Below are 13,477 nucleotides of genomic sequence, written 5' to 3' on the forward strand. Positions count from 1 at the left end.
TTTCTACAGCAATCTTTCCCAAAGAAATTTCCCATGTCTCAGTCAGTGCCTCATATTTACATTCAAGTTAAAGAATTTATTTATGCTAGCCTTAAATTTTCAGAGTCACTACACCGGAGGTAAGTTTACTAATAAATGTGTCTTCATCATAGCTGTTTTTGTGAAATAGTAACACTTGATTTGCAGGCCTTGATTCTTTAATGGATTATCATCTCATTGGAAAAGCTTGCATATTTTAGCGACATTGGAGTTAAATTGCTATAAATTTGATGTTATATATATTTTTATTTTTTATAATGTAGATCTTCAAACTCATAAAAATAGAGATAATAGGATATGAAACTCCTGAGTTCTCAGCATCTGTAGCAATAATAAACATTTTGCCATATTGTCTTTTTTTGCCGAAGTATTTTAAAGCAAATTCCAGAAATAATGACACTTTACCCCTAGAAACAGTATGTTTTTCTAAAACAAAATAAAGACATTTCATTATTCAGCTTTCATACTTAAAATTAACACTATTCCATTCCCTAGTCCATATCACTATTTTCTTGATTGTCCCCAGGATGTCTTTTTACTGTTGGTATGTTTGTTTGTGAATAACAATTTGATACTGTTACTCCTTTAAAAAACTTTTTATTAAGTTTAAAAATTTTAATTCCAGTATAGTTAACATACAGTGTTATATTAGTTTCAGGTGTACCATATAGGTGATTCAACAATTCTACACGTTACTCAGTGCTCATCATGATAAGTGTACTCTTAACCCCCTTTGCCTATTTCACATATCCTCCCCAGCCCCCTTCACCTCCCCTCTGGGAACTATCAGTTCTTTTTTTTCCCCTTTGGTGGTTTGTTTTTTTCTTAAATTCCTCATATGAGTGAAATCATATGGTATTTTTCCTTTTCAACTGACTTATTTCACTTAGCATTATACTCTATAGCTTCATCCATGTTGTGGCAAATGTCAAGATTTCATTCTTTTTTATGGCTGAATAATATTGTTTTATATATATACCACATCTTCTTTATGCATTCATCTGTCAGTGGACACGTGGGCTGCTACAGTTGGTATGTTTGAATCATGGTCCAAATAAGGCTCATACCTTGGATTTGCTGTTAAGTTTGTTTATCAATATTCCTTTCTTTTCCCTTTTTCTTTAGTTGTTTAAATCTTATGTTTTTTAGTTTTTCTATTGCTAAGGTAGCAGTAGCTAAACAATATCCCTCCTTTATGTCATTCCCTTGTCAAAAAGATGATATTCTCAATAGTTTTGTTTTTCCTTAATTAGGTTTAAAATGAGGATTCAAACAAAATCCATAGAAGTAAAGAAGGTTGTAGCAAATTGGTATCATACTCAGTAATGGAGAGCACCACAACAACTGTTGGTAGCTGTAGCCAACTTGAATTTAGACTAGAGAATGTCATTTATCTGGTGTGATGAAAGCAATACCCTACATTTATGGAGATGGGAAATGTGATATTATCCCTGTTTTGCTGATAAGGAAACTGAAGCTCAGGGAGGCTACATCACCGAGAATGACCCAGCTAGTTAGTTTGAGAGCTGGGATGAAGGAGCAGGCCTTAAGACTCCCATATCAGAGAAAGTGTCTGGCATATAAGGAATAATCAGTTAATATTAGAAGAACATTAATCTTTATGCCACACCTTGTTCCAGCTACCTAGATGGACCATGCATTATAGTCACTCACATACTTCTAATTGTGAATACACTCTGGAGGAGAGAGTGGTGATGCTGGCTTTATAGTCTCCCTTTCTGAATTCCATTCTTAATTTGTATATTGGATAGCAGGAAATACCCTTCAGTGTGAAATTCTTCTGAATTTTAAGTCATAAGAAAGGCATGAAGGCAGTTCAGGTATAATATTTATTTTCCAAGTTGAAACAGAACAATGACAGCTGTTTTTATTGTATTGTATTGTATTATATTGTATTGTATTGTATTGTATTGTACATGTCTCTTATTGTAAGCTACCATGATTTTGGATTTAAGGAGCACATAAATAAATGGAAGAAGAAATGTGTGCCCTGCCAGGGTAAAAGAGTTTTCTGATCTTAGGTCTTACACTGCTTCTTCCTTGTGAATAGAGATGGTTTAAAAGGTTTCTTAATTTTTGTTCCTGAATAACATCTGAGTTTGAGAGGAAAGGAAGACAAAGGAAGATAAATACCTAATGCATGGCATCTGCTGTGCTATGTGTTTCTCACAAGCCAGTGATTGTCAAAGCTTAGTCTCCGGACCAGCAGCATTAGCATCACATGGGAAATTGTTAGAAATGCCACCTTAGACCTACTGAAGTAAAAACTTTGAGGGTGGGGCCCTGGGTTTTACCAAGTTGTCTGGGTAATTCTGATGCATTCTGAACTTTCAGAACCACTGCTTTAAGCTTCATAATACTCTACCACCTCTTATACAAGAGTCTCTAAAGGTATATTTTAAAGATATTCGCTTTTAACCTCAGTCATAAAACTCACTAAAGATACTGTGTTCCCTATACGGCACAACACAATACACACCATATAATCTAGCATTTGAAAACTGATGGATATATATGAATATTAACTGAAGATAAATAACAAATGATTATGATGGTAGTTTTCAATTGCGGTAGTTTTCAATTGCGGAGCTCAAGTGGTCTGAGAACCACCAATAATTTATGCCTGTCTTGTTTTTTATTTAATACTTCAAATTTCTGATTTGGATAGAGGCAGTATAATGCAGTGGTTAAGAATATAAGCTTCAGACTTAGGCCTTAGTTTAATCTTGATGGCGACACTCACCAGTTGTAGTAAGATGTTGGACAAGTTTCCTCATCTGCAAAATGAGTGAAATAATTCATAGGGTGGTTGCAAGAATTAAATGAGGTAATACAGGTGTATAAAGCACTTGGTATACTGCCTGGCATATGATAGGCACATAGGTACTTCAGAGAGGATGGGATACTGTAATATTAGAAGTGAGACTGGAACTTGGAGTGTTAGTATTTTATTTTGTAAGCATCAGGGAATTGTTGAAGAATTCTTAAGTAAGGAATGACATTACTAGAGTTATATTCTAGAAAGTTTACTCTGACCTTAATGTGGATAATACGTTAGAGGGGGATAAAAAAAAATAGTCATGTTGAACTGGTGAAGGCAGTGGTTCAAGAAGAGAGATGAAGAAAGACTGAAATAGGATCAGTAGTGATGAAGAGGGAGGAACATAAGGAGCCTGATATTACCTGTGCTTGTGAATAATTAGATGAAGAAGTTAAGGGAAGTTAACAATTTGATTACCTGTAGGTGAAGCTCTCAAACAGTTTCTGGTTATAGTTAGTCATCTTTGGAAACAATGATGCATGTATTCATCTGTTCTTTCGAGGTAAACATATGCAAGTGAAAGGGAGAAACAAGAAGCATGTCTTTAAAACTCATCCTACAGGAGCGCCTGGGTGGCTCAGGCGGTTAAGTAGCTGACTTTGGCTCAGGTCATGATCTCACAGTTCGTGGGTTCAAGCCCTGCATCAGGCTCTGTGCTGACAGCTCGGGGCCTGGAGCCTGCTTCGGTTTCTGTGTCTCCCTGTCTCTCTGCCCCTTCCCTGCTCGCACTCTGTCTCTCTCTCAGAAATAAACATTAAAAAATGTATATGTATATATATATATATATATATATATATATATATATATTATATACGTATATATTATATATAATATATTATAAATATTACATATGTATATATAATATAAGTATTATATATGTATATATAATATATTAGATATAAATATCACATATTTATATCTAATATATTATGTATATGAATATTATATATGTATATCTAATATATATTATGTATATAAATATTATATATATATAAGCAAAAAAAAAAGTCATCCTACAACTTGGCTCAAATGTTCTATTTGAGACTTATTCTTTTAAAAAAAATTTTAACGTTTATTCATTTTTGAGAGAAAGACAGAGTGCGAGCAGGGGAGGGGCAGAGAGAGAGGGAGACAGAATCTGAAACAGGCTTCAGGCTCTGAGCTGTCAGCACAGAGCCCCACGTGGGGCTCAGACTCGTGAACCGTGAGATCATGATCTGAGCCAAAGTTAGACGCCCAACTGACTGAGCCACCCAGGCGCCCCTATTTGAGAATTATTCTTGAAGTTGCAGTCTTGAATCTATAATACTGGTTCCCCTCATCTTTTACTTTAAATGTAGAGTACTTTAACATATTTTAAATTGGCAGTGTATACAATTTGCATGGTCCTAACACATACTTTTTATTATCTAATCTAAATGCTGGTTATTGACTGTAGAAAGTAGAGAAATTTAGAATTAACTTTTGTTTTATTTATAGAGGAGAGACATTGGCTATTTAATTGTTATTTGATTCTTTATTGCACTTAGAACACCAAAGATAAAAGTCATTAGTTGTAATATATTATGTATAATTTTCCCTAAAGCCTCCCTCATGACTGACTAGAACTAGAATTGCCACCTCAGTTCTGACTTTTTCAGTATGTGAATGCCTAGCCTTCTAGAAAGTCAATGTTGTGGACTAATGCTACAGCAGAAAAGAATGTCAATTTTTCCCTCATCTTTTTAATTTTTTTTTTTTTACATTTATTTAGTTTTGAGAGAGAGAGAGAGAGAGGCAGGGAGGGGCAGAGAGAGAAGGAGACACAGAATTCAAAACAGGCTCCAGGCTCTGAGCCAGCTGTCAGTATAGAGCCCGATGTGGGGCTCGAACCCATGAACCAGGAGATCATGACCCTAGCCGAAGTCAGACGCTTAAACGACTGAGCCACCCAGGCACCCCAGCCAGACTCTATCTTTGATAAAATATTTGTTACTTTTGTTAGTTCAATATCTAGTCATTCTAATGAACTATGATCATAAGTTATTTATTCAACAAGACTTATCTTTGCACTTTTAAAAATTATGCTTTATTAAATACATTAGCTATTTTCATTTTGCTCATGAGAGAATCAACAGTTCAGAGACAGATGCAGCATAGTTACTTTAAAAATATGTAAATCTGAATTTAGATTATCAGCTTTCTGACATATTTTTATTTTAAAAATTTGTATCTGTGACCTGAAATTGAGCTATTAGAGTTCCTTTGTGTTTTTATTTATCATTAAAAAGTTATGGGAAAAATCACTTTCTGGATTTAAAGCTCTTTTATTATGTTTAAATAGATTTTGGAGTTAGATTTTTAGAACCAGAAGATGCTTTAGAGCTTTGTAGTACAAATGTTTGGCTTTCTTTTTATATCTGAATAAAAGTAGGACTGGAGAAAGAAATGACTTCATGAAGAGACTTCAAAGTCTCAACTATTTAGTTGCAGAGGAAACATCTGGACCTAATATGATCTTTAAGAAATTTCAGTTTGCAGAAGAGGTTAAGCTATAAAAAATTTTAGGAGATTTATTATAATTAAGATTTAATTACCATGAATTTTTTTTAAAAGGTAGTACAAAAGAGTACAGCTTATAGGCTCAAAGGACAAGGAGTTACGAAAAAAAATGCTCAATTGGGATAAAAATGTAGTGGAGGCAGTACTGGTCATTGTCAGGTAAATCTTGTTGGTACAAATAGGACATAGGTGCTGATAGGTTTTCTTTCTCTACTTTTATGCAAGAAACAAGTATGCATTGACTCAGCATTCAAGGAAGTTCAGGGAATTGAAACAAAGGGCATTATCTATCCTAAGTATTGCAGGATATTTCATCTGGGAAGTATGCTTTTCAGGGTGTCTTTAAGCATAATTTGAGAGTGTTAGAAAAGAAACCAGAGGAGTGGGCAACCACCTCTTTTTATCAGGGTGAGTACATTGATTGTTCTAGGACACTGTTTGTAGATTAGAAAGTGTTTTCTGTTTGAGAGTTTTGATGCCAAGAAACCCTGAAGCCCCACTGGGAGTATGTCTGGAAAGTCTTGATTTTAGTTGTAAAGAATCAGAGAAATATTCTTTTTAGGTCTCCCAGAATTAGGGTTAGCAGGTATTGAAAAGAGTGCCTGCATTAAAAACATTGGAGTAGTAGTGAGAAGCACGTATATTTTGTCAAATCTTGCTCTATTTGCAGTTAAAAAATAAACTAGTAAATGTGCTTCAGGAGTAATGTTTTAATAAAATAAAAAGAATGCTAAAATTTTAGTCTATGTTTAATGCAGTGGTTATCAGCTGGGGTAATTTTGCCCTCCAGGGTACATTTGGCACTATCTAGAGACATTTGGGGCTGTCACAACTAGGGAAAAGGGTGGTACTTGCATCTAGTGGGTAGAGGACAGGGATGCTGCTTCAAAGCCCAGGACAGCCAAAGAATTATCTTGCCTAAAATGTTAATAGTGCTAAGACTGAGAAAACTCGGTGTAAAGACAGTTTAACTGTTTTGATAACAAAGCTATATATATATCCATATATATGTGAAGAAGTCATTATTTACTTAAATTGAAGGCCTAGAAAATAAAAAGCTTGTTAGTGCTAGCCTAGGAGTTTTTAAGATGTTAAGGAATATTGTAGAGGTTTTTTTTCTTTATACCAAATTAAACTTAGTGTATGTAATTATGTTTATTTCTTTGAATCATAAAAAAAAATCTCAATGGAAACGGATAGCTTAATTATATTAAAGTTAAATCTAGCAATTACTTATATCTAGAAAGAGCTCACGTCAATTTGCATTTTAAACATAATTTTACTGGTAGGGGCTCCTGGGTAGCTCAGTTGAGCGTCCAACTTCAGTTCAGGTTATGATCTCACAATTTGTGAGTTCAAGCCCTGCATTGGGCTCATTGCTGTCAACGCAGAGCCTGCTTCACTTTGGATCCTCTATTCTCCTTCCTTTCTGCCCTCCCCCACTCGTGATCTTTTTCTCAAAAATAAATAAAACATTAAAAAAATAACAATTTTAGCTGTATTGTATTTGAAGTGCTTTTGAAAGTGTCCCATAGTGGAGTCATGATTTAAGAATAATTTTATTTCCTTAGACTAAGTACCCCATGGTTTTACTGTAGTGGTTACTGAATACATTTAAGTTATGCCATAAATGGGGCACCTGGATCGCTCAGTTGGCTGAGCATCTGACTTCAGCTCAGGTATGATCTCATGGTTCATGAGTTGAAGCCCTGCGTTGGGCTCTGTGCTGACAGTTCAGAGCCTGGAGCCTCCTTCAGATTCTTCGTCTCCCTCTCTCTCTGACCCTCCCCCGCTTGTACACTGTGTGTGTATGTGTCTCTCTCTCTCAAAAATAAATAAAACATTTAAAAAAAAATTATGCCATAAATGAACATTCTATTTTATTGAAAATGTCCCTTTTGTGACAGAATTTAATTTTGGGATTTAATAAATATGAGTAACTTATTTAAAGATATGAAAGAATGAGGTGGGGGAAATTATTTTAGTAAACTGTGTTAAATTATTTAGGAAGCTAACCATACCTTTGTGAAAAGCTAAATAATAATCAATCTTTATTTTTAGCTCAACAGAAATAGATGATATGCTTAGAAAATCTACAAATCTGCTGCTGACCAGAACTTTGAGTAGCTGTTTACTGAACCTTATTAGAAAACCTCATATAGGTTTGACAGAGGTAAGTTAAAAAAAAAATACTAATAGCTAAATGTTTCGTTATATGCAAAAAGTTTTATGAACTATTGCTAAACATCATCCTGTAAAACTGGCTTTCTATTTTAAATTTATTAGTAGAAGTAGATTTGTTTTGTCAGTGTAAATTCAAACCATGTGAGGGGAAAAGGTATACATGGAGAATATGGTAGATGGTTGATGATGCTAGAACATACATGTAGATTTATGATTGCCAGACTTTACATGAAAAGTGAAAATACTCATTTTTTACTTGGTAAATGTATAAAATTTGGAAAAGTACTTTTAAGAGTTATTTTAAATCAATTGGCAGACTCTTGGTTATTTTTTTTTTAAGTGATAGCATTCATAGTATTTGCAGCAGGCTTTTGAAATCAGATAATCCCTTGTATCCTATAAAGCTATAATTGTACAAAAATGGCACAATTGCTGGAAGTAAGAATCCATTTTAAAAAACCAAATGAAAAAAAAATAGTAAAAATAAAAATAAAAAACCAAATGATTTTGTGTACATGTAACCTGCATCTCACCAGACATACTTTGTATTTTCCAGCTGGTGCAGATCATCATCAACACAACACACCTGGAACAAGCTTGCAGGTACCTGGAGGACTTTATAACTAACATCACAAACATTTCTCAAGAGACTGTTCATACCACAAGACTTTATGGACTTTCTACTTTTAAGGTATGTAAAACCCCGACCAAAAAGTTTTTATTTCCATCACTCTAAGCAAACTTTTAAAAATCAAAGACAATTTTTATTATGTACTTGGTTCCATTATATTCCAAACAATTGAAAATTAGAGATATTCACTGTCAACAAAAAGTACATAAATGTCAGTTCCCTTTTGGCATTTTAAACATCTTCACTAAAATGGAGAAAAATATATTGATTTCCTAAAGCTGTATTACATTTTGTTCATGTTTTGAAGACTTTTACAGTATTGCTGAATCAGCCTAACTGGATTTCCATTAATATCTCACAGTTCCATAATTAATTTTGTATGTAATGTATATACATATGTGTTTGGAAATTAAAAATGTGGGATGAATTAGGTAAGTGTTAAATTGGCTTTACACTCTTTGTTGTCTCTGATATGAAGAAAAATAAATATTTTTTTATTTACAAACCTTGTTACATGTTACTGAATTCCTACATTTTTCTGAATGGAAAGATTTCTGTTTGTATAATACTGTAGGATGTCCCAAAAGATTAATTAATGGTTTTTTTTTAATTTTTTTATGTTTATTTATTTTTGATAGAGGGAGATGGAGCAATAGCGGGGGAGGGACAGAGAGAGAGAGAGAGACACAGAATCTGAAACAGGCTCCAGGCTCTGAGCTGTCAGCACAGAGCCTGACGTGGGGCTCGAACTCACAAACCGTGAGATCATGACCTGAGCCGAAGCTGGACGCTCAACTGACTGAGCCACCCAGATGCCCCTAATTAATGGTTTTTTTAAGCAGAATGGAAGATTAAATAATTTCATTAATTTGTTTTATAAACTATTTTATAATTTTGTTGATTTGGGGTCATATACATGAGATACTGGCATAGTCTAGTAATATAAACTTTTTCATTGAATAGTTTATTAAACTAATACAAACTATTTCCTGGTCTCTTATCTTTATTTATTGTTTTAATTTTTTCATGTTTATTTCTTAGAGAGAGAGACAGCATGTGAGTGGGGGAAGGGCAGAGAGACAGAGAGAGAGACACACACACAGAATCTGAAGCAGGCTCCAGGCTCTGGACTGTCAGTACAGACACCCTGACACATGAACTGTGAGATCGTGACCTGAGCAGAAGTTGGACACTTAACTGACTGAGGCATCCAGGCGACCCTGATCTCTTTATTTATTTATTATTATTTTTAAAAATATTTATTTATTTTTGAAAGAGAGAGTGCTAGCAGGAGAGGGGGGTGGGGGAAACACAGAATCCAAGCAGGCTTCAGGCTCTGAGCTGTCAGCACAGAGCCCCATGTGGGACTCAAACTCACGAACTGTGAGATCATGACCTGAGCTAAAGTCAGACACTTAACCAACTGAGCCACCCAGGCACCCCTCTTCTCTTTAAAATAGGCTGGCTGGGGCACCTGGGTGGCTCAGTCTGTTGAGTGGCCGACTTCGGCTCAGGTCATGATCTCACAGCTCATGAGTTCCAGCACCGTGTCAGGCTCTGGAGCCTGCTTCGAATTCTGTGCCTCCCTCTCTCTCTGCCCCACTCACTCGCATTCTATCTGTCTCTCTCAAAAATAAATAAACATTAAAAAAAATTAAGAAAAAATAGGCTGGCTAGTTTAACCTCATAGCCCTTTCTAAGTTTCTTATTAAAGAGTTCTTATGTTTCGACTCTTGCTGTATTATAAATTACCCATATATGCTAACTAACTTGGATGTAAATTTAAAAAAATTAAATTAACAAAATAAATTACCCAGCTTGTCTCCTAAAATTATAGTACAGTCATTTACATTAAAAAAATTCAGTATTCTTGTATTTAGAAATAACTAATGTTAACTGTAACCACACTTTGAAAATGTGAAGTCTAGAAATGACTCATCACTCCCAAAATTATCTGGCTGGTCCCCAAATCTTATGTTTTTCTGGTGATTTTGAGCTCATATAGTCATCCTGATACATAAGGCACAAATGCAGATGATGTCTGAGTGAGTAGATAAAATTAGTTACTAAAACTGAACAGAAACTGGACAAAACAGACATTCATTTATGCAGATAGTATAGTACAGTAATTAAGGGCATATACTCTGGAGTTAGACAGTTGTGTGACTTTGGGCATATTCTTTAATTATAATGTTTCCTGGGTTTTTTTTTTTTCTGTAAAATTTGAGTAGTAAGGTGTTACCTACCTCATACAATTATTATGAAGTTTACAGGGTATATTTAGCACAGTGCCATTTGTTGTACATCATCTGTGCTCTGAGTACTCTATTAGGTGCTGAGAATATAAAAATGTATCCCTGCCCTCGATAAGCTCATAAGAGAAAAAACTATAAAAAGACACTTGACAATATGGTGTGATAAGTACCATAGTATGGGAAGAAAGTCCACAAGTTTTTGTGCATTTTTCTAATCCAAAGACAAATTCTTTTCTTTTATATTAGATTTTACACAATCTTTCTTCTTTTTCATTTTTGCTCTCTGTCCTTATGTCCATGTGTTACTCATACACTGTCAAGAAGAGATTTACTAAGGACTGGAATTGTAAGCATCTTAACTGTTAACATTAAATTTAACAGGCTGACTCTGTACTTTCATTAAAACATGAACTGCCTTGACATCTGGTATAACTAGGGATCTTCAAGCAAATTTTCTTGTCAGTTATAAGTCAAATAACTAAAGATACTGGAACAACGATGCTTTTGGATTAAGGGATCTTGGAACTGTACTTTCAAAATCTGCCTGTTGGGAGGAAGTGTTTAGAAATGTTAGTTCTGGTTCATCATTTCAGTGGTCCCTTAAGTTACAGGTATTTAGTTGAAATTACAACTCCTATAGAATACTCCTTGGATTTTCTTGGAAATCAGGAAATCAATTGCAGCTCCACAAATGTAGAGCATCCTTGTTTTTTTGTTGTTTGTTTTTTATTTTCACACGGAACTCAGGAAACCTTTTCTGTTTTATGATACGAGAATAAGAGCTGTTGTCATTTCTACCTTTTGCCTGTTTCAAGAGGACTCTGACTTAAACTCTGATATGAGGAAGCAATTCAATAGTGAGAATTATTAAATCAATAATCAAGTGAATTATTGGATGAGATAGGGGGAATTTCCATTCCTAGGGAGTAGTCAGTCTGTTGCCTCTTTCACAGAGCTGATTAAAGTGTACAGTCTTGATTACAGACATTAGCATGAATTGCTTAGTTAACCTCTTAGCCTAATTCTTTTCAGTCCAGTGACCCTAGCAAATATATTCCTATTTAGTTGCCTAATGATTATGGAAATAAGCACCTAACAACTCTTTTACCCACATCCCCATGTTTCCCCTCCAAAAAGCACAGATGCACACACAAAGTGTTTGATTTTTACCATATTTGCTTACTTTATGAAATATTACATACACTCTCTTGTTAGCATGCCTTTCATTTTGCTAAATCTGTGAGTGATACAAAAGAGGTTAAGTAAGTAGTTCCTGCCCTCAAGCAGTACCTCAGCTGTTTGAAATTAACCTGGACCCACACTGAGAGCTACTTTAAGACTTCTGCCTGAAAAGATTTGCATCAGAATGGAGGGGAAAAATGGGAATACCATTACCTTTTTAATCTGTATAGTAGAGAAATGGCCTTGTTCTTTTTCTCTGGCATCAGAGCTCTTTAACTTTTGCTCTAGGGAGTTTTTCCATCCTGCCACTCTAAAGAGGCCTGGCGGTGATGTCAACTGTAAATGCCTGGAAGGAGTATGCTTCTGATTCTTTTTCTAATTTGCCTTTTTAAAATCTGTGGTTGACTGTAGCAGAGTATTTTTAGAATTATGGTTAACGTGACAGTGGTAAATTGTTTTTGATTAAAAAAACAACAATTTTTCTCCAACAATTTGATTGGAGAAAGACAGATAGGAAAATACAGAGAACCACAGTTTAACGGAGCAGAAACTTCCCTAGGAACCAGTATTGGGTTAGGAAACCTGAACTGTAATTGACAAATTGCTGGAGGTTCAGTGTGGACAAGTCACGGAGTTAAAACTCCAGGGGGACCCAATCATAGTGGGGCTCACACTTTTGTGAGTTGTACCTCCTGGAGCTCTACCAAGTTCTCCCACTGAGGACGGAAGAATAATCTTCTTGTGCTTTCAGCAGGGGGAGGAAAAAGGATCCATTTTGAAATAGACCAGACCATTCTGTTCCTTAAGTATTCTATTCTTCTTCAGACCTAACCTCAAAAGAAACTATGTACCAGTGCCTGAACTATTGGGGTTTAATCAGAGCCTAACCAAATTGGGGGAAGGGAAATATACAACTCCAGCCTGCTCTAGCCATCCTGTCCCACCTAAGGGGTAGAAATGAGAAGCACTTGCAAAGTTTACAGCTAAGGGGCAAAGCTTACTTAAAGACTGTGACCCAGTCAACTACACTTAAAAATTTTTTAAAAGCAAACCTGTTACCTTTATCATAACTATAGAACACTTCCTCTCCCCTCACACCTTACAACCATATTACTTAAGTCCTATTTATTGCAGTTCCTTTCACCCAGTACATCATGTCCAGCTATCAAGAAAAAGTGCGCATGGAAGACTAAAAGGCAAAAAGCACAGTTTGAAGAGCTAGAGTAAGTATTGGAACCAGTTTCAGATATGTCAGGGATATTGGAATTATCAGATGAATAATCTATTTAAAAACTATGATTAATATGCTAAGGGCTTTAATGGATAACGTAGACAAAATAAAAGAACAGATGGATAATGTAAGCAGAGAGCTGGAAAATCTAAGAAACAAAAAGAAATATTAGAGATCAAAAGCAACATAACAGAAATGAAAAATGCCTTTGATGCACTCATTAGTAGACACAGCTGAGGAAAGAATCTCTGAGCTTGGGAATATGTCACTAGAAACTTGTAAAACAGAAAGTCAAAGAGAAAGAAATACTGAAAAAAATTAAACAGAATATTCAAGAATTGTGGGATGACTACAGAAGCTCTAACATAAACACAATGGGAATATTAGAAGAAGAAAAAGAGAGAAAGGGATAGAAGCAATACTTGATGCAGTATTGCCTGAGTATTTCCCCAAGCTGTCAGACACTAAACCATGGATCCAGAAAGCTTAGAGGACATCAAGCAGGATAAATACCAATATTACACTTAGGCATATCATATTCAAACTGCACAAAATTAAACATAAAGAATCTT

The 13,477-nt window shown here is 35.0% G+C and overlaps 1 protein-coding gene across 10 annotated transcripts in view; it reads left to right on the forward strand.

Annotated features, from left to right (window-relative positions):
• Positions 1 to 13,477, forward strand: part of EXOC6 (exocyst complex component 6) — a 227,951-nt gene that overhangs the window by 119,283 nt on the left and 95,191 nt on the right. For 9 of the 10 annotated variants that reach the window (XM_045438226.1, XM_045438227.1, XM_045438232.1 and 6 more), the window contains 3 exons: positions 10 to 119; positions 7,484 to 7,595; positions 8,163 to 8,297. In XM_045438226.1, coding sequence (XP_045294182.1) covers positions 10 to 119; positions 7,484 to 7,595; positions 8,163 to 8,297 — 357 coding nt within the window. Of the gene's footprint in view, positions 1 to 9; positions 120 to 7,483; positions 7,596 to 8,162; positions 8,298 to 12,808; positions 12,992 to 13,477 lie in introns of those variants that run through there. The other variant, XM_045438234.1, reaches the window with a different exon arrangement.

Source organism: Leopardus geoffroyi, chromosome D2 (assembly GCF_018350155.1).
Source record: "Leopardus geoffroyi isolate Oge1 chromosome D2, O.geoffroyi_Oge1_pat1.0, whole genome shotgun sequence".
In the NCBI taxonomy this organism is placed as follows: Eukaryota; Metazoa; Chordata; class Mammalia; order Carnivora; family Felidae; genus Leopardus; species Leopardus geoffroyi.